Source organism: Nothobranchius furzeri, chromosome 3 (assembly GCF_043380555.1).
Source record: "Nothobranchius furzeri strain GRZ-AD chromosome 3, NfurGRZ-RIMD1, whole genome shotgun sequence".
Taxonomy (NCBI): Eukaryota; Metazoa; Chordata; class Actinopteri; order Cyprinodontiformes; family Nothobranchiidae; genus Nothobranchius; species Nothobranchius furzeri.
In genome coordinates, this window is record NC_091743.1 from 91,656,458 (window position 1) to 91,684,014 (window position 27,557).

Sequence of the window (27,557 nt, forward strand, 5' to 3'; positions counted from 1 at the left end):
ATAATAATTATAATTATAATTATAATGATAATAACAACAACAACAATAATAATAATAATTATAATAATAACAATAATGATTATAATTATAATAATAACAATAATGATTATAATTATAATAATAACAATAATAATAATAATAATGATAACAATAACAATAATAATAATGATAACAATAACAATAATAATAATGATAATAACAATAATAATAATAATGATAACAATAACAATAATAATAATGATAATAACAATAATAATAATAACAATAATAATCCAATGTACTGGAGAGGAGGGTCCGATCGATAGTTGAATCTCAGATAGAGGAGGAGCAATGTGGTTTTCGTCCTGGCCGTGGAACTGTGGACCAGCTCTATACCCTTGCAAGGGTGATGGAGGGGGCATGGGAGTTTGCCCAACCAATCCACATGTGTTTTGTGGATTTGGAGAAGGCTTATGACCGTGTCCCCAGGGGCACCCTGTGGGGGACGCTCCAGGAGTATGGGGTGGGTGGCTTTCTGTTGAGGGCCATTCAGTCCCTTTACCAGAGGAGCGTGAGTTTGGTCCGCATAGCCGGTAGTAAGTCGGACCTGTTCCCAGTGAGGGTTGGACTCCGCCAGGGCTGCCCTTTGTCACCGGTTCTGTTCATCACTTTTATGGACAGAATTTCTAGACGCAGCCGTGGTGTGGAGTGTGTCGAGTTTGGTGGCAGGAGAATCTCGTCTCTGCTTTTTGCGGATGATGTGGTCCTCCTAGCTTCATCCAGCTCTGACCTTCAGCTCTTGCTGGGTAGGTTCGCGGCCGAGTGTGAAGCGGCTGGGATGAGGATCAGCACCTCCAAATCTGAGACCATGGTTCTCGACCGGAAAAGGGTGGCTTGCCACCTCCAGGTCGGGGGAGAGGTCCTACCTCAAGTGGAGGAGTTTAAGTATCTCGGGGTCTTGTTCACGAGTGAGGGTAGGAGGGATCGGGAGATCGACAGGCGGATTGGTTCGGCGTCTGCAGTGATGCGGACGCTGAGCCGATCTGTCGTGGGGAAGAGGGAGCTGAGCCAGAAAGCCAGGCTCTCGATTTACCGGTCGATCTACGTCCCAATCCTCACCTATGGTCATGAGCTTTGGGTAATGACCGAAAGAACGAGATCGCGGATACAAGCGGCCGAAATGAGTTTCCTCCGTAGGGTGGCCGGGCTCAGCCTTAGAGATAGGGTGAGGAGCTCGGACATTCGGGAGGGACTCGGAGTAGAACCGCTGCTCCTCCGGATCGAAAGGAGCCAGTTGAGGTGGTTTGGGCATCTGGTCAGGATGCCTCCTGGACGCCTCCCTGGGGAGGTGTTTCGGGCATGTCCTGCCGGCAGAAGGCCCCCGGGTCGACCCAGGACACGTTGGAGAGGTTACATCTCCAATCTGGTCCGGGAACGCCTTGGGGTCCTGCCGGAGGAGCTGGTGGACAAGGCCGGGGAGAGGACGGCCTGGAGCTCCCTAGTTGGGATGCTGCCCCCGCGACCCGGACCCGGATAAGCGGAGGAAGACGACGACGACAATAATAATAACAATAATAATAATAATAATTAATAATCCAGTCTACTTTCCTCATATGGTGGACATGATGGCATGTGTGTGCGCGCGCATGTGTGTGTGCATGCGAGCGCGTGCGTGTGTGCGCGTGTGTGTGCGAGCGTGTCTGTGCGTGTGTGTGTGTGCGAGCGTGCGTGTGTGTGTGTGCATGCGAGCGCGTGTGTGTGTGTGTGTGTGTGTGTGCGTGTGTGCGTGCGTGCGTGTGTGTGTGTGCATGCGAGCGCGTGCGTGTGTGTGTGTGTGTGTGTGTGTGCGTGCGTGCGTGTGTGTGTGTGTGTGTGTGTGTGCGTGCGTGCGTGTGTGTGTGTGTGTGCATGCGAGCGCGTGCGTGTGTGTGTGTGTGTGTGTGTGTGTGCGCGTGTGTGTGTGTGTGTGTGTGTGTGTGTGTGTGTGTGTGCGTGCGTGCGTGTGTGTGTGTGCATGCGAGCGCGTGCGTGTGTGTGTGTGTGTGTGTGTGTGTGTGTGTGCGTGCGTGCGTGCGTGTGTGTGTGTACCTGCTCAGGTGGAGGTGGAGGTGTGTCAGCAGCTTCCAGCTCTGTAGAGGAGGTCTCTCCCTGGCGGGGACATGGTGGTGGACTCTCTGCCGCCCCGCTAGCGGGTGTGAATGAGTTAGACTCCGCCTACATGGAAGGAAACATTCATCACCTGCTCTTTGGCCTCCGGCAGAGTTTAGCTGCTTTTACAGTTTGATCAGATCCGCCTGGGCTGGGTGGAGACAGCTCGCCCTGCATGGTCAGGTAGTTCCCACGAGCAGGTGGGCGTGAGCTTCTGCTGGCCAATCAGTCCATAGGTACAGGAAGTAATCAGACCCCCGATTACTCACTCGCTCTTATATTGCAGCCATTTGCTAAAATCAATCCAATTGATTTCCCCGTCATTAATGAACACACAGCACCCACACCGACAGGAATACACAGAACCAAAACCAGAAACTGACGCATCACATGGTCACAGGTTCAGTCCTGCTGTGACTCATATTTAACTCCGGTGATTTCCATTTCTTCTGATCATCCCTGAGATGGTCCTACACCTTCGCTAGAGTCCCGCTGTGTGTGATTCTACTGACTGGACTTGATTAGGAAAGACACACACCTGTCTATTGGCACTTACACACTAGCATCTGCTCCACTCCACCTGGACCGGTGTCGGTACCAGATCAGCTCAGGGTCCTGCGTCTGCCAAATACGTCACAGTAGATGACTGGCTCAGCGTGACTTACGAAAGCTACGATACCACGTTCATAAAAGCTACGTCAGCAGGCTGACAATGAAGATTCTGATGGGTTAGAATGAATTTACGGTTGTAGTCTTGTAGTCCAAAAATCTACACTTATCGCAGAAATGATTGAATTTCCAAAGGAAATGTAAAATAATGCATGAAGGTCTACCTTCCAACAGGACAATGACCCGAAGCACACAGCTAAAATAACAAAGGAGTGGATTAAAAGCTACTCTGACTGTCCTTGAATGGCCCAGCCAGAGCCCTGACTTCAGCCCAACGGAGCATCTCTGGAGAGACGTAAACATGGACGTCCACCAACGTCCACCATCCAACCTGACAGACCTGGAGAGGATCCCAAACCCCGGTGTAAGAAGCCTGCTGCATCTTTACCAAGAAGACTCGTGGCTGTTCACTCAAAAGGTGCTTCTACTAAACACTGAGCAAAGGGTCTGAACCCTTAGGACCGTGTGATACTTCAGGTAACTTCAGGTGTTCCTTTTAATAAATCTGCAGACATTTCTAAAGTTCTGTCAGGACGGGCTGCTGTGTGTACATTAATGAGGGGTCTGATACGTTGGGTCGGCTGCAGCGCCACACCAACAACCCTAATGAAGACACAGTGACCCCAGCCCACCCAGACAGAACTGCCTGAGTGCAAAAGGCCGATTTTACACCTATGGAATAAACTCCGTGATATGAAGGCACGAACATCTACAGACGACACATTGGTGTCAATGCAATTCAAGATGGCCGCCACAGCTAGCTGACACCAACAACCGATCAGACACAGCATGGTGCGGTAGTAAGAGTGGCTGAACTCTGAACCTGCTGGTGTTTCACGTACTACAGCAGCTGAACTTGTGGGTCAGATCAGCGTTTTGATGCAGCATGATGACATCATCAGAGCAGACGCAGAAACGCTTCAGTCGAACCAGCCAGAGATGATGTCAGTGTTCAGAGCCTCGTGTCCCGGACAGAACCACAAACGGTCTTTTTACGTCCTCAAGGGTCCAACTAACGTCCTCAAACAGAACAGTTTGTCCACGACAAGACTAATGTCCACAGTAACACCCCCCCCAGACCTAGGCTTAAGGTCACAGGGAGGTTGTTGGGGAGCGACTAACAGAGGTTTACCAGCTGAGTCAGGAGCGTTTGCTGTCCATGCCGTGGTTCGTACCTTGAAGTTGATCTGCTGAGCCAGTTCTTTGGCCCGGTGATCCTCAGCACTGGGGTTGCTGTTGGGGGTCAGAGCCAGGAGGGCAGAGCGCATGGAGCAGCTACAGGCTTCACAGCAGAAGTCCTGAGATCTGTGGGAGAACACGAGAACGTCTGAGTCCTACCAAACATCCTTTCTGTTCAAAAGTCACTTCTGAGCAGAAACCTGGAAAGGCCCGCTACTTTAGTTTGAATTAGAGATGCACCGACAATTCAACAGCACCGAAACATGACCCAAACGTGCTTTTTTGGTTTCCAACGGAAACACAAATGAGCAGAAGTCTGTCAGGTGACCCTGTTGTTGTTTCATCTGGCTCCGCCCTCATGTGGCTCCACCCTCATGTGGCTCCACCCTCCTGTGGCTCCGCCCTCATCTGGCTCCACCCTCATCTGGCTCCACCCTCATGTGGCTCCACCCTCATGTGGCTCCGCCCTCATGTGGCTCCGCCCTCACCTGGCTCCGCCCTCATGTGGCTCTGCTCTTTGCTTCATAAAACAGTACATTGGTACTGGTTTAACACCATCGCCATTTTCATTCAGAACTGGTTTGTTTTTAGTGTAATTCACGCCTTTTATGTGATGCTTTTGATGTGTTGGGCCCGCCCCTATTGTCTATTAGGGAGGGGGTGGTGCCCTCATTTTGCAAACAGGCAATAGTGCGACCTGTTCTAAAGAAAACAGGCGTAAATCCGGGAGCCTTAGACAATTATTGTCCGTTTTCAGTATCGACATATCTGGCAAAAGTCTTGTCAAGTACTGCTGATCATTTTAACAGAAACAAGCCATCTGAGCTGCATCGATCAGGATTTCGCGGCTTCATAGTGCTGAGATGACTCTTTTAAAAGTTCTTACTGATATTTTATTAATAAGTGACTGTGGTGATGCTGCAGTTCTGGTTTTAGCTGATGTCACTGCTGCGTGTGACACGGCAGATCATCAGATATTACTGTGTAGGTTACAGCAACAGGTTGGCTTCAAAGGCAACGCTCTAAATTGGTTTAAATCCTATCAGCGGTAGAAGTTGTCCACACGAGTGCCGACAGAGACTCGAGTGCTGCAGCTCATGTCTCAGTGTGGCAGCAGCAGTCCGACACCGCTGTGGTTTTATTACAGGACACATTAAACTGTTATAATCAGTTATAAGCCAGTGCATTTATCTATCATTTATTATTATTTCATAAACACGAGTCAGGTCACGTGAAACATTTTATTTAGTTTTAATTCATGTTGTGCTGAATAATTATTTTCATGGTTTTGTACTTGATTATTGATGATTGATGATTGATTACAATGCCGTGGCTTTAGTGAGGTTAGAACGCTGCGGTTCTACCCGACCTGATCCTTTCTTCTGGTTTTCGGTTTTAAGCCAAGATTTTTGATTTCAAGCTGAGAAGGTCAAGGGTCATTTTCAAACTGAGTAGAAACATCAGGAACCCACAGCTACATGGCAGAGAGTGGACTAGAACCATGACAGTCGAACAGTGTGCGTGTGCGTGCGTGCGTGTGTGTGTGTGTGTGCGTGCGTGCGTGTGTGTGTGTGTATGCGTGCGTGCGTGCGTGTGTGTGTGTGTGTGTAACGTTCTTGCACCAGGGTCAGAATTTGCCACATTTACCATCAACTTTGCTTCTATAGACCTGTTGGGTAGAAACGTTTCAGCAGCCATGCGGTGTGTGAGCATGCTTTCTAAATGAGGCCCAGCTCCTCTCATCTGGTACATGAAGCCACAGAACTCGGACTCAGAACCGCGGGTGGTGCCTTTTAACCATGTGACCAGAGAGAAGTGTGACTTCCTGTGGAGGTCGGCGTGTTAATTAAAGCTTCGGATGACCAAGAGTCTCATCTGCTAATAGATCTGAGACTTGTGTCGGCTCCACTCAATCTGCAATGTGCCGTGAAACTAACCCCCACGTGTCCTCGGGAGACCAGGCATGTTAGACGGGCAAAAGCAGGATGGACCAGGACACGAGTCTGGTCTAACAGAGACATTTCCATCAAAGCAACGATAAGAGTTTACACAAGTTAGGAACGTCCTTCTGAGCCGTTCTGCACCATGAAGCAGCTCCATGTTTGTCTTTGCTGGATGCTTGTGGCCAGAAGGCCTGAGGATGAAGAGGACCACATCCAAGAGTTAACATCAGCCATGATGGACACCAGGACTTGTGGCTTCACTAAACAGGTTACTGTTCTTACTTCAGCTGTTTGCATCAAAATCCACAACAAACCAATTCAATGTTTGTTTACAATGAAGCGGTGAAATGAGGACATTCATGTTCATGATGGGATGTGAACCTCCGACGCACCTGAACAGACCTACATTACGGCTCCACAGAGAGTGAAAACAGACAAATCCATCAGTCTAACGTACTTTTTGGCCAGAGCTCTTCGTTCCTCTGAGGTGTAGTCCAGAGACCCGATTGCACCTTCTCCTTTGGTCGGCATGAATCCGATGATGGCGATTAAAGCCGTTCGAACTGGGAGACAAAAGGGAGGAAAGGTGACAACAGCATCAGGAGTACATCTAAATAAACATGGAGACTGATGAACCCATTACCCAGCCTGTGGCTGTTACAGCTGTGGGTTTCACAGACAACACACACACGAACAACTGGCTCTGTTCGACCCTTTATTCAGCGATTCTTTAATATCAGACGCTGTGTGACCCCACATGAAGGCCCAGAGGACACACACCATCACAGGCTCGCTTATTCAGAACAGCTCCGTGCTTTTTCACATGAGGGTAAAGTTTTAATTAACAGCTGCTGCACATGTCACTGTGTGTGTAAATATAAACACGCTTCTGCTAAATGACATGATGGAATTCATCAGTCACACTCCAGTACAGCAGCAGCCAGCTGTGCTGAACATCTGTCTGAGTCACCGGAGACGGACCTCTCTGGGACCGTCACAACTTGGTGTAATTATCACGCCGGGTCTCCGGTGGTGCAGACAGGATCAGACGTGACAGGTCCTGACCCCTACTAATCCAGCTTCTCTGAGGTAGGTGTGTGTGTGTGTGTGTGTGTGTGTTGTAGGTTTAGATGATGTCGGAGCACCGAGGCGTTTAGGCTCGTAGCTTCAAGATTCACCCAGTCAGCTGCTGCTGGTCCACAGAGCCCAGCATGAGCGGCACACCCCTTTAAAAAGTACTCATTAAACCAGCAGCTCAACCAGCCTTGAGAACAATCCAGAACGTTCTCCAGGCTGGTTTTATCTAACACGTGTTTAACTCCATAACATCAAACTAAGGTTATAAGATAACTTGGAGCACAAAATCTTCACTTTTACTAAATACGGTGGAAGCAAAAAGGGATCCACCCCACAACAAGAACTACTACATCTAGTACTGGTATGAGCACCATGACTCGAGCACAGCACCAAGTCTTCTAGACATGGAACGGACAAGATGGCGACTTATTGCATCATCTGTCTGTTTCCATTCTTCAAGAAGGACCTCCTTTAGAGCCTGGATGCTGGATGGAGAGTGATGCTCTTCCTGCTGACAGCATGAAATGGGAGGGGCTTTTCTTAGTGAAGTAACGCCCTTTTATAGTCACCTGTCTGCTGGACACCTCTTAGATGAACCATTAGACTCACCTGTGGTTGAACACCTGTTCATTTGAATTTGTAGTCTTGAGTCTTTCCTCCTAAGACTACAACTGGGGTGTACTCATGTATGCTGAGCACTGTACATCTGGTGTGGAGCTAGACCAGAGGCTGGAGGAGGGAGCTAGGCTGATGCTGGGGTCCAGACAGGGGTGCTTGTGCTGGTCAGGGTTAGCAGAAGCTAAAGCCTGGTAGGGAATGCAGTGGTTTAGAAGGTCCATGCCCTTCTGACTGGTACCAGGAAGCAGGAACACATTCTGGACTCTCTTGTTTTACTGAACATTCACGATAATAAATCATAGTGCATTTAGTGCCAACCACAGCCTTAAGACGTGTGTTGAACGTGCCCAAGTCCATACTGGGGCGATGGTGGCACAGGAGTTAAGCGCTCGCCCCGTAATCGGAAGGTTGCAGGTTCAAGGCCCGCTCAGTCTGTCGCTGTCAATGTGTCCTTGGGCAAGACACTTAACCCACGTTGCCTGCTAGTGGTGGTCGGAGGGACCGGTGGCGCCAGTGCTCGGCAGCCTCGCCTCTGTCAGTGCGCCCCAGGGCAGCTGTGGCTACATTGTAGCTCATCCCCATCAGTGAATGAATGTGTGTGTGTGAATGGGTGAATGACTGATTGTGTTGTAAAGCACCTTGGGGGGTTCCAGGACTCTAGAAGGCGCTATATCAAATACAGGCCATTTACCATTCAAAAATACAGGCCATACTTATGAGAGCACCATGTGAGCACCTGTGTGTGTACACGCTCTTGTTTATGTAAGGTTTCTCTATAGGAACGTCCAACAGAGAGTGTGAGGGACCACAGATCTGCCCCCCAAAGATGTGTAGGAGATGGAGGGAGCTTCAAGTCCCAGAGATCCAGGCGCACAGGAGCACAGGGATCCCAAGGAGACTGCGACCAGAAAAGCCCCCGCCCCCCTCGAGAGGCGCAGAGGATTACCTCGGGGGGCCACAACCAGCAGCCGGCAGAGTCCCAGGAGATATCAGCGGCAAGCCCACAGGCCCGCCCGCAGCCTCCCAACCCCCAGCCGGCCGAGCCCGGGACTCAGCAACCCGGGACCCAGGGGTGACCACCCCCGCCGGGGACCTAGCAGAGCCCAGGGGCCCAGATCCCACCAGGCAGCCACCGGTATTGATCAGGCAGACGCCAAAAATCTTAAACCCCCTGACCCGGGAGCCACGACTCAGGCAGACCAAGGTACCGCACTCCACACCAGGTGTGGCAGGGGGAGGGGAGACGAAGATCTATATCGTCAAAAAAAGTCCCAGGAGAAGGGAGGAGTCAAAGGCAAAGCAACCCACCACCCCAGACCCCAACCGGACGGCCGGATCTCCCTCCTAGCCTCCAGCCCCAGGAAGCCAAGCAACAACAGAGGTGTGCTAAGACCCCTAGTCTCCCTCCGCCTGCTCCAATATGGTGTTAGTGAGTGATGATGAGGTGTATTCCATGGCTGTGGTGAGCGGGCATCGTCTGGCCTACGCCAGCTGATGCCATCACACCACCCCACTTGCACCCACAGTGTCTAAGTGCAGTTTAAAATTGAAAGTGGGCACCGGCACTCGGGAGGAGTCTGAAAGATCCCCTTGCCAAGTGCTGTTGGATGTGCTCACTCCCAAGGCCCTAAGTGTGTGTTTGCGTGGAATGTCGTTGGTGGAAGTGTTTAAGGTGCAGATAAAATTGAGGGGCGGTCTGCCACAGGAATGCAGAAATGGGGTCCACACCCGCACCCCCTGACTTGTCCACCCCCCAAGGTCCTATGTGCATGTTTGTGTGATGATGTGAGGGAGCAGGAGGAGAGAAATGTGTGGGGATGGGGAGGAATGGCTGGTTGGACTTAAGCCCTCCAGGGAGCCAGCTCCCCCACTGGCCCCAATAGGCACCTCTGTTGCCAAAATGCCACCTAAGGCATGGAGACCCCAGCTCATCTTGCCCAGGCCCAAAGCAGCAGCATCACAGAGCCTCACAGAGTCCGAGGGCACCAACCGAGCCCCACCCCAGCAGAATATCTACTTCCATCCCTGCATTTGCACAACTTCCAGAATATATAAGACATAGGACATCCAGGTAAGGTTGGGTCCTCCCCCTCCTGGACCTTCCCATCCCCTGTGATGGAACAGCAGAAGAGCCAATGTCTACCCGAGGCCCCTGAGCCCGGGCCAGGCACTGCTGCATGTTCCTGCCTTCTTCCCAGCAGCATGCATGTCAGGACCCGACCCCCAAGGCCCCGCCCAGATCCCCACACGGGGCCGGCCACCCCCACACCCCGAGCCCCCACCCAGACCCGCTCAGGGGCAATGCAGCTGCCAGGCAGGATCCATTCTAAAGTTTTCCTCTTTATGTTTAAATCCCTACATGGCATGGCTCCTTCATGTGTCTCTGAGCTGTTAACAACGTTCCTACCAGAACCCCAAGGTCCTGTTCCCAGGCCTCTGGTCTAATTGCCAGTGGTGATGGTGCCTTCTCTGCGGATGGGCCTAAACTGTGGAATAGTGATACAGCTGTGGCTACATTGTAGCTCATCACCACCAGTGGATAAATGACTGGTTGGGCTGTAGTACCCCAAAAGGTGCTATATCTAATGCAAGCCATTCCCATATCCTACCCTTTGAATAAAGGACTGCTCATAGACGTAAACATCTGAAATCTTTACTGAAGATAGAGACAGAGAGAGACTCCTAACCTGAAACCAGGATCTGAGCAAGAGGGTTGTTCTGTAGACAAGGTCACGTTTCTGTCTACAGGTCCTTCTAAAAAAATTAGCATATTGTGATGAAGTTCATTATTGTCTGTAATGTACTGATCAACATTAGACTTTCATATATATTAGATTCATTACACACAACTGAAGTAGTTCAAGCCTTTTATTGTTTCTAATATTGATGATTTTGGCGTACAGCTCATGAAAACCCAAAACTCCTATCTCAAAAAATTAGCATATCATGAAAAGGTTCTCTAAACGAGCTATTAACCTCATCATCTGCATCAACTAATTAACTCTAAACACCTGCAAAAGATTCCTGAGGCTTTTAAAAACTCCCAGCCTGGTTCATTACTCAAAACCGCAATCATGGGTAAGACTGCCGACCTGACTGCTGTCCAGAAGGCCATCATTGACACCCTCAAGCAAGAAGGTAAGACACAGAAAGACATTTCTGAACGAATAGGCTGTTCCCAGAGTGCTGTATCAAGGCACCTCAGTGGGAAGTCAGTGGGAAGGAACAAGTGTGGCAGAAAACGCTGCACAACCAGAAGAGGTGACCGGACCCTGAGGAAGATTGTGGAGAAGGACCGATTCCAGACCTTGGGGGACCTGCGGAAGCAGTGGACTGAGTCTGGAGTAGAAACATCCAGAGCCACCGTGTACAGGCATGTGCAGGAAATGGGCTACAGGTGCCGCATTCCCCAGGTCAAGCCACTTTTGAACCAGAAACAGCGGCAGAAGCGCCTGACCTGGACTACAGAGAAGCAGCACTGGACTGTTGCTCAGTGGTCCAAAGTACTTTTTTCAGATGAAAGCTAATTTTGCACGTCATTCAGAAATCAAGGTGCCAGAGTCTGGAGGAAGACTGGGCAGAGGGAAATGCCAACATGCCTGAAGTCCAGTGTCAAGTACCCACAGTCAGTGATGGTCTGGGGTGCCATGTCAGCTGCTGGTGTTGGTCCACTGTGTTTTATCAAGGGCAGGGTCAACGCAGCTAGCTATCAGGAGATTTTGGAGCACTTCATGCTTCCATCTGCTGAAAAGCTTTATGGAGATGAAGATTTCATTCTTCAGCACGACCTGGCACCTGCTCACAGCGCCAAAACCACTGGTAAATGGTTTACTGACCATGGTATTACTGTGCTCAACTGGCCTGAAATATGCTAATTATCTGAGATAGGAGTTTTGGGTTTTCATGAGCTGTACGCCAAAATCATCAATATTAGAAACAATAAAAGGCTTGAACTACTTCAGTTGTGTGTCATGAATCTAATATATATGAAAGTCTAAAGTTTATCAGTACATTACAGACAATAATGAACTTCATCACAATATGCTAATTTTTTGAGAAGGACCTGTAGTTAGTGGATGAGGAACACGTGTCTGAGAGCTTCGGTGTTGCAGTTCCCCTGTTCTACCACTAGATGCTGTTCCTATGCATGGTCTGAAGTTCTCTCATGTTTGGGAACAGAACAGGTACAAAGTGATGAATACCACACAAAGTGTAAATTAGTTCCTACGCACGATACACGCTCAGATCTGTTCGTAAGTACGGTTGATGCACGAGGCCCCTGGACCAAGTTGCAGAGAGAGGGGTTCAGTCCAAGTGAGACGGGTCTGTGTGGACAACGGTCGTGATGGTGAAAGATGAAACTCACTTTAGTACATCTGAGTTCCAGACGCGAGCTCTGGGTGGAGACAGGAAGAATCCGACTGCAGGTACAAGCAGCAGAAGAGAGTTAATACACACAAGCTGTCCAGGAGGAACGTGGTGATCTTCCTCTGGAGATGTTTGAGGTGTGTGAGGAGCCTTCAAGCAGACCTACAGCTCCACATTTCAGACCCAGTGAAGCAGGAACGAAGCTGCCGGTGATAATGGTCCCCACAGGAACAGAGAATCAGCAGAGGAAACTGAACTCAGAGGGGCGCTGATAAACTGTACGGGAGAACTCAAAGGTCTGCAAGAGCTCAGGTTCCGTTGTAGAGGAGGAGGGACGTAACTGACGTGGTAGAAACTAGCAGCGACAACTTGTGTCTGTGAGGGGCGGGGCAGACACACGGGCGAGTCGTAGAAACAACCAGCAGGCTCACCTCAGACCCGTCCGATCCACCCACCATCCCAGCAGCTCTGTCTAAATGTACCGTCTTCTTCTCAGAGCCTTCTCCAGCTCCGGGTTCATTCCGGTGAGAATGTCACAGAGAATCCTGAGGTGGCCGGAATGGGCTTGCTGGGCTTTTGTGTGATTTATTCTAGTGCAGGTAACCCTGGATGGACAGGAAATGACTACATACGTATACAACTGTGCTAAAGTACATTTGTAGTAACCGTAGTAATAATAGTACACGCAGATGGAATCAGCTTCCTCATGACCTCAGATGTGTTCACCAGCCTTTGGGTGACTGTTCTAGCGCTGCACCTTCTGCACTGTAACTGCTCACCTTTACCTTTGTCCTTTCTAAGTCAAACAGCGCGTGCTGTCAGGTCGGGTTTAATGTCCGCGCCTCTGCGTCTGACATGTGCTACAGGAATAAAGCTGCCTTTAACAACACGAATACTTACTACTCCACGAGGGCTGCCAGGTCTCAGGATGGTGGCCAGAGATGCTCAAACAGATTTTCTTCCCAACTTCAAATCTCCCGTTTGGCTGTGAGGAAAAGACACAATCAGGGACCAATCAGAGACAGCTGTGGGCGGAGACAACCAGCACCTGGAGATCACGGTTTACTTTCATTACCATTCTCTAAACAAATCAGCGTGTATTACAGGTAAAACATGTCCTAACATGAACCAAGGAGTTCCTCTGGGGTCAGCGGATTGACCTCTGAGCGGCACCCCCAGCCTCGCTGATCCGACACCTCCCTGTTCTGGTTCAGGAACAGTGAAGCTGCTGTTCGGAGCCTTACTGTGAGCAGGATGATGCTGGGGGGCTTCATGGGGTATTCTGGAGGAAGAACAATCCTGCCGTGGTAAACCCCTCCATCAAAGTCTGAGTCTGGAGGCCCGCGCACGGAGAAGTGCCACTCAAACAGGTTATCCTGCAGGAGGAGGAGGAGGAGGAGGAGTGAGAACACCGTTCCAGCGGTTCGAGCCCCCGGGTAGGGAGGGAAACCAGAGCGGCATCATTATTATTATTATTGTTTTATAACTGGGTTAACAGGAAACCCGATGAGCTGTACAGGAGAGAGCACTGATGCAGCATCGGAAACCTACCTCCAGAGGCTGAGCGTGGTAGTGTTCAGTAGGGTCCCTCAGCTCTGCCGCCTCCTTCATCAGCCTCTTTACAGCTAGAGACAGATGGACACTACAGTTAGCTACAGCATGTCCCACGCTGTCCTCACCGCTCTCAAACCCTAGAGCAGCAACAGGACCAGGTCTCGTTGCTAAGTCAGACAGGTTACAACAGTTTGGAAAGTGAAACAGAGACTTCCTGTTTCCTGGCAGCGCCATGAGCGCCACAGGTGTGGTCTTCAACGGGAGGCTGATTCAAAGCAGGTGTGTGGAAGAACAGTGGAGCACACGGGGGCCGGTACTACAGGAAAATGTTCTGTTTGTTTACATTTAAGGGGCGGGGCTTAACAGCCGTACCTGAACCAGTGACTGGGGGTTGGTTTCAGCTCAACATAGACGTCTGACTAACAGACAAACGATGGCTGAACAGAGTGAGAGGAATACCATTTAAACCCATTGTGGGTCGCGGCGAAACTCGGTAACAAAAACCAAAACCGTGATCATTTTGATCATTACTGAAGTCTGAATTATTAAATGTGACTATCCAGAGTTCACATTTTAAAGTGGCTGCAGACACACACTCACACCAGCAGGAGGCAGGGTGGAGTTTTTCTGTTCCGATTCAAATTTACAGGAATATTTTAGACCCAAAAACTTCATAAATCACATTAGAATCATGACGGACTTCTAAAAATGTTTTGAAGAAGACACAAACATTTAGACGTTAGTTTAGACCACATGCAACCTTCTATGACAGCAGCAGAGAAGAGCTGCTACGGGAGCCCGGAGGTTCAAACAGGAAACCTGTGTGTGGAATTTTGTTGTCTCTGGAAACACTGATGCTTGGAAAATGTGCTGAAAAACATCAATGGATGCCACAGAGCCTGTGGGGCTCACACTGGAAGGTGGTGTGTTTTCTGACACACACGCTACAGCACCAGTGTTTTGCCTTCGTTCTGCCACCTTCACAGGACTCTTGAGTTCTTCAACAGGAAGGAAGTGCGTAATTCAGAGGGCATGACAAAATAAGAGCATGCTAACTGTTTAACTGATTCTACTGGTTCTGTGGTCATCTGAAACCAAACCCATGGGGACATGTTTTAATTTCACATATTTAACCAGCTGTTTGGACTCCACTGATGTGGCGGAAAGCCTGATGAGGGGTGCCCAATCCTGGTCCTGGAGGGCCGGTATCCAGCAGGTTTTAGTTTTAACCCTCCTTCAACACACCTGGATTCAATCAGCAGGTGATTAACAGGCTTCTGCAGAGCCTGATGAGCTGCTGCACAGGTGATTCAACCTCTGAATCAAGTGTGTTGGAGCAGAGAAACCACAAAACCTGCTGGATACCGGCCCAGGTCGGACCAAAGCGTGAGAAACAACCCAGCCACCGTGTTTGCTCGGGTTTTGTCTCGTTGCCTCTTTTTCACGTGTGGAGTTTGTCGGGGTTGGGCGGTGCCAGATCAATAATACAACCTGGTTTTATGATGACAGCACTGGATGTAGGCACATCTAACATCTGCAGTCCACACAGGCTCCACCTCCTCGTACAGGTGAGCTCCTGCCTCAGAGCAAAGGAGAACAGCACACAGATGTAGTTCAGCTTGGTGCCATCACTGCAGAAGTCACATATGCGGTGCAGGGCTCTCACCCGAACCCCGCCTCTGTAGAACGACCCGTGCCTGTTCAGAAACATCCACACTAGCACCAGCAGACCGACTGGTCATGTTGGGCTGCTGCTGGGAAACGCAGACGATGACCTGTGACCTTTGATGTGACTGGGTCACTGCCAGGTGTTTTATGCTAGTCCTGACTGATGAAGGTGGTCTAGGTGTGCATGAAGGCTGAAGAACATCAGGGCTGTCTCACCTGGGCTCTTCAGGTTGTATTTGTTCTCCATGCTGCTCGTTAACGAGGACGTGTTCTTCAACCAGCTGCTAACACGTCAGCTAACTAGCTTCTGGTTAGCAGCCCGGTGTGCTAGCTCTCTCTGGGGCTCAGATAAAAGCCTTCAGACTAGATGTCTCCTCTCTGCCGGATGATCACACACGCAGCGACCCCCGGAGAAGTCTGGATCCAGCTTATAGACCAAGAATGTCCGTTTCTCAGACGTTTTCACGCGTTTAAGTTTCGAAACCATTCGCTATCCACGTGACGTCATCTTTGGAACGTAAACAGGAAGAAGTGGTTTCTTCTTCTTGCTGGGGGTAAGGCCATTACCGCCACCAACTGGATGGAGGGTGATGCTCACCTTGCTCCGGGAGAGACCAGGAGACACACTTGGCTTCCCCGTTCTTCTTCAGAGACGCAGCCGTAGCTTTAGACGTGTGTTTGGATCGTTGTCGTGTTGGAAAAGTGCACGACGACCAAGTGCATCTTCTCCTTCAGTGTATCACATTGTTGAGTTTATAACTCGTGCAGCCCACATAAGGACACTGCCACCACCATGCTTTACTGTAGGCACCATGCATTTCTTTGAAATCCTCATCTTCACGACGCCATACGGTTTTGAAAGCATTAGTTCCAAAAACAGTGATCTTTGTCTCATCCCTCCAGACTCCCAGTAGTCTTCATCTGTTCCAGCGTGGGCCCTAGATAACCCCAGGTGTGCTGTTTGTGCATGGGCCTCAGGAGAAGCTTCCTTTGTGGACGATCCCCTTGCATGCCATTCCTCTGCACGTGTGCCGTATGATGTCACAGGAAACGGTCCAGTTGGGCTTTCTCCTGCTTTAGCTAACTGCGGTGAACTTACATGGTGACTTTCTTCAACTCCTCTCATCAGAAGACGTTCCTGTCCAGATGTGAACTTCTGTGGACGGCCTGGACGTCTCTGTAAGCTGGTTGCTCTTCCATCCTTCTTATATGTTTGGATCACCGTTGCTGCAGTATTGTGACTGACGTGAAGCTTTGCTGATCTTCTGCTGGCCCTCACCTTTTTGTGTAAAGAAATGATTTCCTGTCTCAGATGTTGACATTTCTCTTCCATGTGGAGCCGTTGCTGACAGCATGAAATGGGAGGGGCTAGTGAAGTAACGCCCTTTTATAGTCACCTGTCTGCTGGACACATCTTAGATGAACCATTAGACTCACCTGTGGTTGAACACCTGTTCATTTGAATTTGTAGTCTTGAGTCTTTCCTCCTAAGATTACATCTGGGGTGTACTCATGTATGCAACATGGACTTGAATGGATCTGTTAGGAAAATCACTTTAGTGTGAAAATGAACAAATGTTGTTTGTAATCGATGGCCCACACCTGTGGGAGGGTTCTGTAGTATGGTACCTCAGAGAAGATGCTGGTTCTGGAAGCAAACTAAAGCTTCTCTGACTGATGTAGAGGGGTGTTGGTTTTATGTTTATGTTTATTTAACAGACGCTTTTATCCAAAGCGACTTACAGTTTATAACCTATAGGGCATGTTGTGATCTGTGGGGGAAACCGGAGTACCCGGAGGAAACCCACGCATGCATGGGGAGAACACGCAACTCCACGCAGAAAGGCGAGTTTTTTGAACCTGCGACCTTCGTGCTGCGAGGCAACAGTGCTAACCACTGCGCCACCATGCAGGTTTTATTAAAGCTTTATAGTTTTAAATCTCAGGTAACTTCATAACATCCTAGCAGACTCTGATTTTGGTTTTTAGTTTTTGAACTCAAACACACGAGAGCCTTTTGTGTATTAGAAGTACAAAGATGCACGGATTCTTTAAAACAAACAAATGTTCCTTTGATTAAAATAGTTTAATGTGCCTAGTTCACAAGGTCATTTTTGCCATTTTTATCAAACATAAAGGTAATTTAGTGGCTAACCCTAACCCACCATCAGCTTAGAGATTTAGGCTCAAATCTACTAAAGTCTGGACAACACTGGATGAATTAAAGCACTCACAACCTCAGTAACACACACACACACACACACACACTTTATAGCTTTGAATTATTCAGGTTTTCTGGGAATACTTGAAAGAGCGGTGCAGCTGCAGCTTCTGTTGTGATCATCGACCTTCGCTCTTTAACATTAAGAGAACCCGGCTGGTCTTATTTACTTGACTCTTGTTTACTCTGTGGTAATGTCACTGGATGATCAGCACTTTATTTCACACCTTGAGTTGAACAGAGGAGAACAACCGTCTGACAACACCTGAATGCGTGTGCTCAGAAAAATTCTGTCCCTGAGACAGACGTAATCCTCTGGAGCTGCTGCCGGTGGATGATGAGAGACAGGAGGGCCTCGTGTCAGAGTGAGCCGGTCTATGGTTTGTGTCCAGAAATCCTTGGAATGAATTTATTCTAAGAGCAGGCCCAGATCTCCAAGTTATCCTGGAGGCAGCGCTGAAACGGATCAGAAGCGCGATGAGGGGAGTCCGAACCTCCATCACTGTCCCAGCCTCTGCTGACAGGAGCTGTACCGCTGCAGGACGCCCAAAAGGTCCTCATAGGAGACGTTTCTGTGGGATGGCAGGGAGCTAGAGACAAGCAGGGAACAAACTTTAAACTGGAACCATCGCAGCTCAACGCTGCCACCTGCAGGCAAACAGTTTTATTATCCTAAACAAGCAACACTCCGACTGAAGTTAGCTGGTTTAAACCTTCAGATGTGATCTGACAGCAGCTTCCTGCTACACCAGGCCCCCACAATGCAACTCTGAAATTGAGTCAAACCCGGAAGTGAAATAAATTGCAGTTCCACCCTCATCCACTAGGGGCTGGTGTCAGAAGCGAGCAAATCCTCATTGACTCCCATGTTAAAAATACCAATTTCACAGCAGAAATAAACATGTTTACAGCCTGGTACCAGAACATGTTTTTGGTTTAAATGATCTAGTTTACACTCATGACAACTCTGAGGGGGGTGAATGTTTTTCTCACTCTTCTGTTTAAGTGTATTAAAAGCCTAAAATTCTGTATAATTAATGAGCATCAGACCCACGTGACCACAGAGCTAGCTCCGTGGAAAGGCCTCAGTAGAGCCTCGGTCTGGCCTGGAAACTGTTCCGCCATTTTGAGTCTCTGTGTGTGTGTATTCTTTTTTGGATATTATTTGTGCAATTGTTGGACAAAATGACTTGCTGTGGCATTAATTGCACTAATAGAGCGTCCAAGGAGTCTCCACTTGATTTTTTTCGGTAAGTAAAATTATATTTATGTATTTTAGGTCACTGCCGAGCTGAGCTTAGATTTTAACATGTACTGTTTAACCATGAAATTTAAATATGATAGGGTAAAACCCAGTGCATTTAACATAATGCTGCACTTTAGAAAATGGGTTGAAATAGAACATGTTGGTGGAGCTGGGTTCCCACTATCGGCTTGTGGAGCTCTCCGAGACCTCTGTGTTCCACCCGGTTTTACCCAGCGGTCAGCCCGGCGTATCTCTGACTCAGAAGCTCTGGTGTTGTGCACAGTTAACTCCGGTTGTAGCTAGGTTGCTACCTCCGTTAGCTTAGCTCCCACCTCTGCGTTAGCTTTGGGTTAGCTTCAGGTTAGCTTGTAGCTAGTTCGACCGGGTGTCGTCGGTTGATCCCAGCCTTACAGCCCCACCCTCAGCTCCTCCTCTCTTCCTTTTATGGAATTGTCTGGGCTTGACGGAACCTGTGACACGGTCAAAATGGCGGTGGTGGCCACCTCCCATTTTAGTACAAAAACTTGTTACTGGAGCCTATGGAAACCCATTGTCCGTATATTTATGTCGATGTGCTACACCTGAAGGTTCACCTGGATCACACATGTTAGCACAGCTGCTTCACCATCATGACAACCCAAAAGGAGACTTCCCCGTGAAGATGAGGAGCAGAAAGGTTCTGTGTTTATGTTTCATGTACAGTAAGAAGCTGCTCATGTCTAAATGTCTGGATAGACAGACGTAATCCTGAAGTTATGAAGCAATAAAGGCAACAAGGAGACGGAGAGTCAGACGGGAGCTCACATGAATTCAGTGAGTCTGATGTGCCAGGGGAGGAACCCCAACGTGCTGTTGACTGGGCCAAACTTCACCACCAGCTCAGGGTCCGGAATGTTCTTCGACTCTGGAAAAAACAAAACACACATGTCAGCGAAACGTATGTCTTAAGCCAACAGAAACATGGCGTGTTTAAGCTCTTAATAACCTAGAAGTTCATCCCAGTAATAACAGGATTAACAACGCTGGGGCCGGGCGATACGGCCTAAAACCAATACCACCACATAGAGGAGTTCACCTCGATAGTGTAACGTGAGGAAATATGGGTTTTCTGTGCAAAAGGTCATTTGACTCGGCTGGGTCGCTGAGAACTTTCACCCACAGATTGTGACCTTTGCAGACATGAAGTCTGCTGGAAACCATAACATCTGAACACCTGCAGTACCAGAAGAAGGAGTTCTCATGGAAAAGTAGTCATGACATAACAAGTCTTAAAACTTTGTTTCTTGATTTTAATGTTAAAATAATCATTATCATTTTGCTCATTATAAATGTGTTTAATCAAATGAATGATTCTTATGCTTTGGGTAATTATAATGGATTAATGAATCCATACTTAGACAATGTTTGAGGATGTTTGTTACCGACCTTCACACACACACTCACACACACCCACACACAGATTCTCACAGTAAACTCCAAAACACATTTGCTGACGCACACGTTTGCTTTGAGAAGAGAAAGGCTTTTGGTAAGTTTCAGTCTTATGATTTCAGTTCGTGCTTGACAACGAAAGAAAGAGGACCTGAATAAACGCTAAAGGGGGGACAGAGCCGGTCGGCTAGTTCCCCCCCCCCCCCCCCACGCTGTTCCTGCCAAGCCAGGCAGAATAGCTGAATCGCAACTTCTAACGCAGACTCTTTACCGAGTCTTTTGATTTCTGAGTGAACTAAACTTAACAAACGCATCGACAAAACGCTTTTGCATCGACGTGTACCGAGGGCATCTCTGGACCGGGCCGCGGACACCTCCGTCTCCTCTGCCAGCCGCTGGTGTCACCTGGATGAACATCCTCTGGCGTCCCGGATCCAACAGGGAGTCCGATTTTCGGTGAGGCAGAACACAACAGATAGCGTTTTGATGCATCTTTTCCAACTAAACCTAAGTTTATTCAAACCATCACTTTTCACCCAGACACCTGTTTCTTCCTGAAGCAAAATCAGATGCACACACGCATCCATCTCACCTCATGTTCAATTCTCACTACACTTTGCACACACACGCATCCATAATCACATCATATCACTCTCAACCTTCAGCACCTCCAACAGAAGGTCTATTTGAGCAAGAACAGCATATCAACTGTTAAAGATTGTCCCACAAAGTTGCCAATGTTGATTGTTATTTCCTGTTTGTCAATTTCAAAATCATTAGTTTAATTTGAAGAATTAAAACTTTGAATTGTCGAACTTGTTTTCTTTATTGAATTGAAACACAGACACACAGATATTATCGACAGTTTATCGATGAAAACAACCTTTGAGTCTTCTTAAAACTATACAATTTGGTTATTAATTTAATAAAATTAATATCACAAATTAACATGTAGAATGGTTCCTCTTTCATAAAAGAGCATAAACAACAACGCTAAAGTTTGACCAGCCAGCCAGTTCTACAATAGCGATAAGTGGACGATAACTACAGCTATGCACAGAGACAACAGTTGTCCACTAGATGGGGCTGTCACTCGTACTGGTGGTACAGCTTCTTAAAGGGACATGAATGTTGCCAACCTATCTAATTTATTGATACGGGAGAAATTATCTCGATAAGCGTCAGAAATTTCAATAACGATGAATTTTGGACTTACTGCCCAGCCCTAAACCAAAGTTTAACCCAGTAGGTGTGCTTCCATTAACAGAACTTTAGGCTAAATTTACAGGAAGTTCCGGCGTGAGCCCGTCTCCCCTGGACCAGGCCGGCCAAACGGCCATTTTCAGGGACTTTCTCAGTACCTGATCAGGGTGGGCACTTGGAGCAAAAAGTTATTATCAGGAGAAGGAGAATGTTTAAGTGGTTAGCAGCAGTGTGCTAGCCGATGGCCCCCTCCATGAGACCACCACAGCTCAGCAGAACATCGTTGTAGCTTCTTCTGGGGAGAAAAACACTTTTTGCTTTCTTTGACGTTGGATGTGCTACTACTAGTTTATCCGTTTAATTATAGATCCACTAGGATAAATACAATAAAGTTTATCTCTCACCTAATAGAATATTTACTAAGAAATCACAATATAACCATAGAAACACTACGTGCGCGTGCGTGCATGTGTGTGTGTGTGTGTGTGCGTGCGTGTGTGTGTGCGCGTGCGTGTGTGTCTGCTCTGTCTTCTCCATCCCCAGTGAGTCGTGGAGGATGGCTGCTTATACTGAGCCAGGATTCTCTGGAGGTTTCTTCCTGTTAAAAAGGAGTTTTCCTCTCCACTGTCGCTGCATGCTTGCTTAGTATGAGGATTGCTGGGTTCCTTATATAGGAAACATTATTTCTGATTGGCTTAATGAACTGTGAATTGGAATGTTTATTATGTGAAGGTCCTTGAGACGACTCTTGTCGTGATTTGGCGCTTTATAAATAAACTTGAATTGAATGTTCAGCACCTTGGGCTTCCCGACAGGGTTGCAGAGGGCGCTTTATAAATAAAGCTTTGATTGATTAAAACTGCTGTTACTAAACTCCCAACACGGGAAAAAGGGAGGAATTCCCCCATGATGACGTCATTCACGGGGCTTTGTGGTCTCACAGAGCGCTGTAAAAAACAGATTTTTATGGTCATTGAACGCCACATTGGACATCACACAGCTGCTCTCTTCCTCTGAATGGATGCAGTTACATTAAACTTGTAATGCTTTGTGGCGCTGATCAGTGACATGGCTCACTGCCAAAGCAGTTCAGATACGCTGACGTCCTGGAAGGACTGAATGGAGACACAACAGCAGGGAGAACCGGAACATTTTATGTCCCAGTCAATTTCTCTGTCCCAGAATCGATCCTGAAGTTCCGGCAATGGAAACACGGCTAGTACCCGGGTTTAGCGCAGTAATAACACAGGATTAACTCGGTAATAACTACAGATGCGAATCTTCACTTGTCTCACAATTCGATTCGATATCCTGATGCATCACGATGACTTCACATGGATGTTTGTTCATCGATAATGTCAGATAATTGCTTTTTTAAATGAAAACTTGTCTGACACAACCTGCCTCCATTCACAACAGTCCTCAGGACAAAACATGTTCGAAGATTTAACAAAGTAAAAATCTGTTTCCTCAGGCTGAGAAAAACATGCAAATGCTCACGAATCTAAATAAATACTAGAAAGCTACGGGACACGTCCAGTTCTGGCCTTAGACTGAAGTTATAAAACCCATAATGATGTCTGAGCAGCTGTAGAGCCAGGTACTGATGCCGCAGCTCCAGGCTGTCAGAAATAACACCAAATGTTTGTTATTTACTTGAACCCGGTGGTTCGGTTCTGAAGTGTTGGAGAATGAATCAAGTTCTGTTTGACACAGAAAATAAAACAAAAAAAAATCCTAAACTTCCAATAATATTTAAGATGTGTGTTTTATTCTTGCTGATAACACCAGCAGCAGGAGGCGGTGGGCTGGATTAGGATTAAATTACCCAGCTGATGGATCTCCTTCACTAACCAGCTGTCCTGTGTGACCCTCATGTCCATGCTGTCTCTGGAGGAGCAGACAGGAGACAAGACCTCCTGTAAGCTAAAATGAACCAAAGCTTCCTCCCAGCTTCTCTTTAAGCTGAATTTAACATCAGTTTATCTTCATGAAACTAAAGAATAAAGTGGAACAAGAACTTCTATCTTCTATCTCTCCTTTTAACTTGAGTAATAACCCAGGTTTACTCAGTAATAACCCAGGTTTACGCAGTAATAACCCAGGTTTACTCAGTAATAACCCAGGTTTACTCAGTAATAACCCAGGTTTACGCAGTAATAACCCAGGTTTACTCAGTAATAACCCAGGTTTACTCAGTAATAACCCAGGTTTACGCAGTAATAACCCAGGTTTACGCAGTAATAACCCAGGTTTACGCAGTAATAACCCAGGTTTACTCAGTAATAACCCAGGTTTACGCAGTAATAACCCAGGTTTAATGCAGGATTAACTGCTGATTAAGCTCCATTATCTCCACGGATCCATAACATGAAGAAACACACCGAGGGGAATACATCGACCAGGACAACAGTAAAGAACTTCTGTCCGACTGAGTTAGGAGGATCAGAACCAAACAGCAGATGGTAGTGCTGACAACAGGATGTGTTACCTCTGAGAAGGTCGTCCAACATAGAGACACTGATGTCTTTGGAGCTCCTCTCCTTGTTCTCCACAGAGTGGCAGAGCTTTCTTGCTGCCTGGACAATGCTGTGCTTCCCGTCCTCGGGGGACAACACCTTCAGCATGGGCCGGCAGGACACCACTAGCAACATGAAGAGATGTAGGAAGCATGGTTAGGACGCTCATGACCCAAAATAAAAACATCAGCGTAAAATCAGGTGAGGAGACCAGCAGCTGAAAGAACACTGGGACTACCACTTCTGTTTGGGTTCCACTGGAGAGCGAGTCTAAGGAAGTCTGGCTCAGGTTCTGGAAGTTCTGACCTGTTGTTTTCGGTGTGTTCCTAGATTGTTGGCAACTCGGAGCTGCTGAGATTTAGAAGTCAAAAATAAGCCCAGAAAACTAAAGACTGCCTCATTTTCCACCAGAGAAACATGGCGCTACATTAGCTCACATGATCCGTAGGCGAGTTACGGCAGGATTTATGTCTGAAAACGGGCCAACGAGTCAAAACCAGAACTGAACCCTCAAAAACAAGCATTTGCATGTTCCTGCATTCTGGAGGGTTAGGGGGAAAGGCGTTGGACCTTTTGACTGTGTTGATTAAAAAGCAGCTTTTTTAGGGACTCCTGTCCTACCTTTAAACTCAGATGCCTCCTCCCCTGGACTGTAAACAATAAGGCCCAGGCCCTCCGTGTAGCCAACAGAGACTTTCATCTCCTAAGTTGTGAAGAACTGATTTCCTTAGTCTGCTCTTTACTTAATGTCTAGAACCCAAAAAGGCATTTTTGCCTGCGAGAGGAACAGGATCCCCATCTGTTCGTCCTGAAGAAGAGTTTAATCTGCAGAAATGGTTGGACTTTATCTTCAGCTGTCAGAAACCAGACTAACAGTGATTTCACAGACTGCATGGTAAATGGCCTGTATTTGTATAGCACCTTCTCAGGGTTCTACAACCCCCCAAGGCGCTTTACAACACAATCAGTCATTCACCCATTCACACAAAGGTGGTGATGAGCTACCATGTAGCCACAGCTGCCCTGGGGCGCACTGACAGAGGCAAGACTGCCATACACAGGTGCCACCAGTCCCTCTGACCACCACCAGCAGACAAGGCGGGTTAAGTGTCTTGCCCAAGGACACAACTGCAGCATTCTCTGGTCAGAGCCAGGATTGAACCTGCAACCTTCTAACTGCTTGACAACCCGGTCTACCTCCTGAACTACAGCTTGTTCAACCACCGCCAGTATAGAGGTGGGTCTTCAGATGGAAAAACAACTTAGTGGGAGGTGTGAAGTAGCACGATGCAGGTCCGTTAACTTCACACAGCATGTTTACAGACACTCTGGTCCAGGCACATGTTGGGGGTGCTTGAGCACCTGGCTCTGCCTTGTGATTAGCTGTCCCTGCTGTCGCTCCAACTGATAGCCATGGAGACGACTGAGACCGGTGTACACCAACACGGTTTATAGTGGCGACGTTGTGCTGCTGACCTCTACTCAGGACGTTGTGGATCGGTGGGCAGAATACTTCAAAGACCTCCTCAATCCCACCGACACGTCTTCCAGTGAGGAAGCAGAGTCTGGGGACTTTGGGTTGGGCTCTCCAATCTCTGGTGCTGAAGTCACTGAGGTGGTTAAAAAGCTCCTCTGTGGCAAGGCTCCAGGGGTGGATGAGATCCGCCAGAAGTTCCTTAAGGCTCTGGATGTTGTGAGGCGGTGTTGGCTGGCGCGGCTCTGCAACATCGCGTGGACATCGGGGGCAGTCCCACTGGACTGGCAGACCAGGGTGGTGATCCTCTTATTTAAAAAGGGGGACCGCAGGGTGTGTTCCAACTACAGGGGGATCACACTCCTGAGCCTTCCTGGTGAAGTTTTGTAAATTATTGTTTTTACACAAAATCAAACAACAACAAAACCACAGAGGAAAAGGGAACCTGAAGGTTTTCCATCAACAGAACCCTGCCTGGATCAGCGGCTGGTCTGGGCTCTTACCAAAGTGCTGGTCTTGGTCGGTGTTCAGTAACTCCACGCTATGTTTGGATTCATCAGCACCCACCAGTTTCTGCTGCTGCCTCAGTATCTCCTCCTGCAGGTGGGAGCTGTTCTTCTGGAAAACGCCTGAAGAGACAAGTCATTAGAACTCAGTGAGCTGCATCAACCTGGCATTAATATTCAGGTCATTCGTCACTAGGAGAGAGCCTACCGTTATTGTCGTAGACGCTGACATATGACACACCGATGGCCATACACCACACCACCAGGCTGGCTATGTCCGTGTAGCTCAGCTCCTCCTCCGCCACCATTAAGCCAACGTGCACCGGCAACTTCTCCAGAGCCTTCCCGTCAGCCAAAGGGCGGGACGGGTTGGTCCCGGTTCGGTTCCCGGAGAGACGGTTGGCATTCTGATTAAGAGTCGTCTTCTTCTGGTAGTTCGGGAACTCAGACACGGACACCGGCAAAAAGAGAGCGGCTATTGTCCGCTCCCAGAGACGGACTCTCCAGCTCCGGAGACGGACCCGCATCCAGGCAACAGCTGCCCTCTTGACGTGAACCAGAAACAGAAGGAACCGCCATAACAGGCCGTACAGCAGCACCATGGCTGCTGCTGGGTGTCCCAGCGAGTCCTAAACGATGCGGCCGGAGCAGAGCTCACATCAGTTAGCTCGATGCGTGTTAGCCATTCTAGCTGCTCTCTCCGTTCGCCGCCATCTTTGTTTCTTCTTCTTCCTCTTGTTCGGTGTTTGATGGCAGCTTACGTACTTTCAAAATAAAGCTACGCCTCCTTGTGGCTTACCGGTTAACTACAGTCTTTAAAACTGCAACGGGCCTATTCTATCTGTTGCTAAAGCCGTTTCCACCAACTGTAAAAACAGACAACAGAGTAGCCAAATAAAAAATGATGCCCTTGTTTAATAAAAATGCAGCAGTAGAAGCATCTTCTTCATATTAATAAATCAAATATCTGTCAGTTTTTTATCCTTTGTGGTCTGAATTCTGCAGCAGCTACTAGATATCTGCTGGAACTATGGAGCAGAACACAGCATCTGCTGGGCCAAGGAGGACAAGCACTTTCCAGACTTTTATCTGTCAGACGCGGTGATTAGTTAAGAAAGTCAGATACCTTGGTCATATCCTCAGAGGACATGAGAGATGATGATGACATGTGTAGGCAGAGCCGTATGTTACAAGCTCAGGGAAATACATTTGCTCATAAGTTTGGGTCTTGTTGTGACCCCTGTACACGGCCCACCTATGGACTAATATAACAAATGTAATATGCTAGGCTGCAGGTATAATGATGCGTTTGACGCTGAGGAAGCCTAGATGGACGAGTGCAAGGGAGACTTTGTAAATGAAAGGGTGAACACCCTACACGCTGTCTTATAAATAATGTATTTGTAGGCAGAACCATTCTAAAAATGTGATTGTTATATATCGGGCTGCATGGCGGCGCAGTTGTTAGCACTGTTGCCTAGCAGCACGAAGGTTGCAGGTTTGAAACTCGGCTGCGGCCTTTCTGTGTGGAGTTGCGTGTTCTCCCCATGCATGCGTGAGTTTCCTCCGGTACTCCGGTTTCCCCCACAGATCACAACATGCCCTACAAGTTAGAAATTGTAAGTCACTTTGGATAAAAGCATCTGCTAAATAAATAAACATAAACACATCTAACCAGTACCGGTGTCAGTGCAGTACGTTAACCGGTCAAAGATATGGAAACACTGGTATAAAAGTCTTTTCCTTTTTAGATC

At 48.1% G+C, this 27,557-nt stretch overlaps 2 protein-coding genes across 4 annotated transcripts in view; both read right to left on the bottom strand.

Annotated features, from left to right (window-relative positions):
• The window catches only part of ube2j1 (ubiquitin-conjugating enzyme E2, J1), an 18,443-nt gene extending 2,711 nt beyond the window's left edge, over window positions 1–15,732 (bottom strand). Inside the window, exons 1-8 of one of the 3 annotated variants that reach the window (XM_054733759.2) lie at window positions 15,202–15,411; window positions 15,027–15,111; window positions 13,533–13,606; window positions 13,226–13,357; window positions 12,882–12,966; window positions 6,376–6,481; window positions 3,972–4,101; window positions 2,068–2,193 (exon numbers count right to left, since the gene is read on the bottom strand). In XM_054733759.2, the coding sequence (XP_054589734.1) occupies window positions 2,068–2,193; window positions 3,972–4,101; window positions 6,376–6,481; window positions 12,882–12,966; window positions 13,226–13,357; window positions 13,533–13,606; window positions 15,027–15,111; window positions 15,202–15,246 (783 nt within the window). In that variant the 5' untranslated portion in view covers window positions 15,247–15,411. The other 2 variants (XM_054733760.2, XM_054733758.2) reach the window with 2 other exon arrangements.
• Window positions 15,733–17,270: 1,538 nt separating this feature from the next.
• On the bottom strand, window positions 17,271–26,786 carry nus1 (NUS1 dehydrodolichyl diphosphate synthase subunit). The gene is made up of 5 exons (XM_015975486.3): window positions 26,012–26,786; window positions 25,801–25,926; window positions 23,796–23,948; window positions 19,475–19,574; window positions 17,271–18,014 (listed from the first exon to the last, which is right to left on the bottom strand). Exons 1-5 carry the CDS (start codon window positions 26,403–26,405, stop codon window positions 17,924–17,926), a joined length of 864 nt encoding a protein of 287 aa, XP_015830972.1. The 5' UTR covers window positions 26,406–26,786; the 3' UTR covers window positions 17,271–17,923.
• Between the last annotated feature and the right edge of the window lie 771 nt (window positions 26,787–27,557).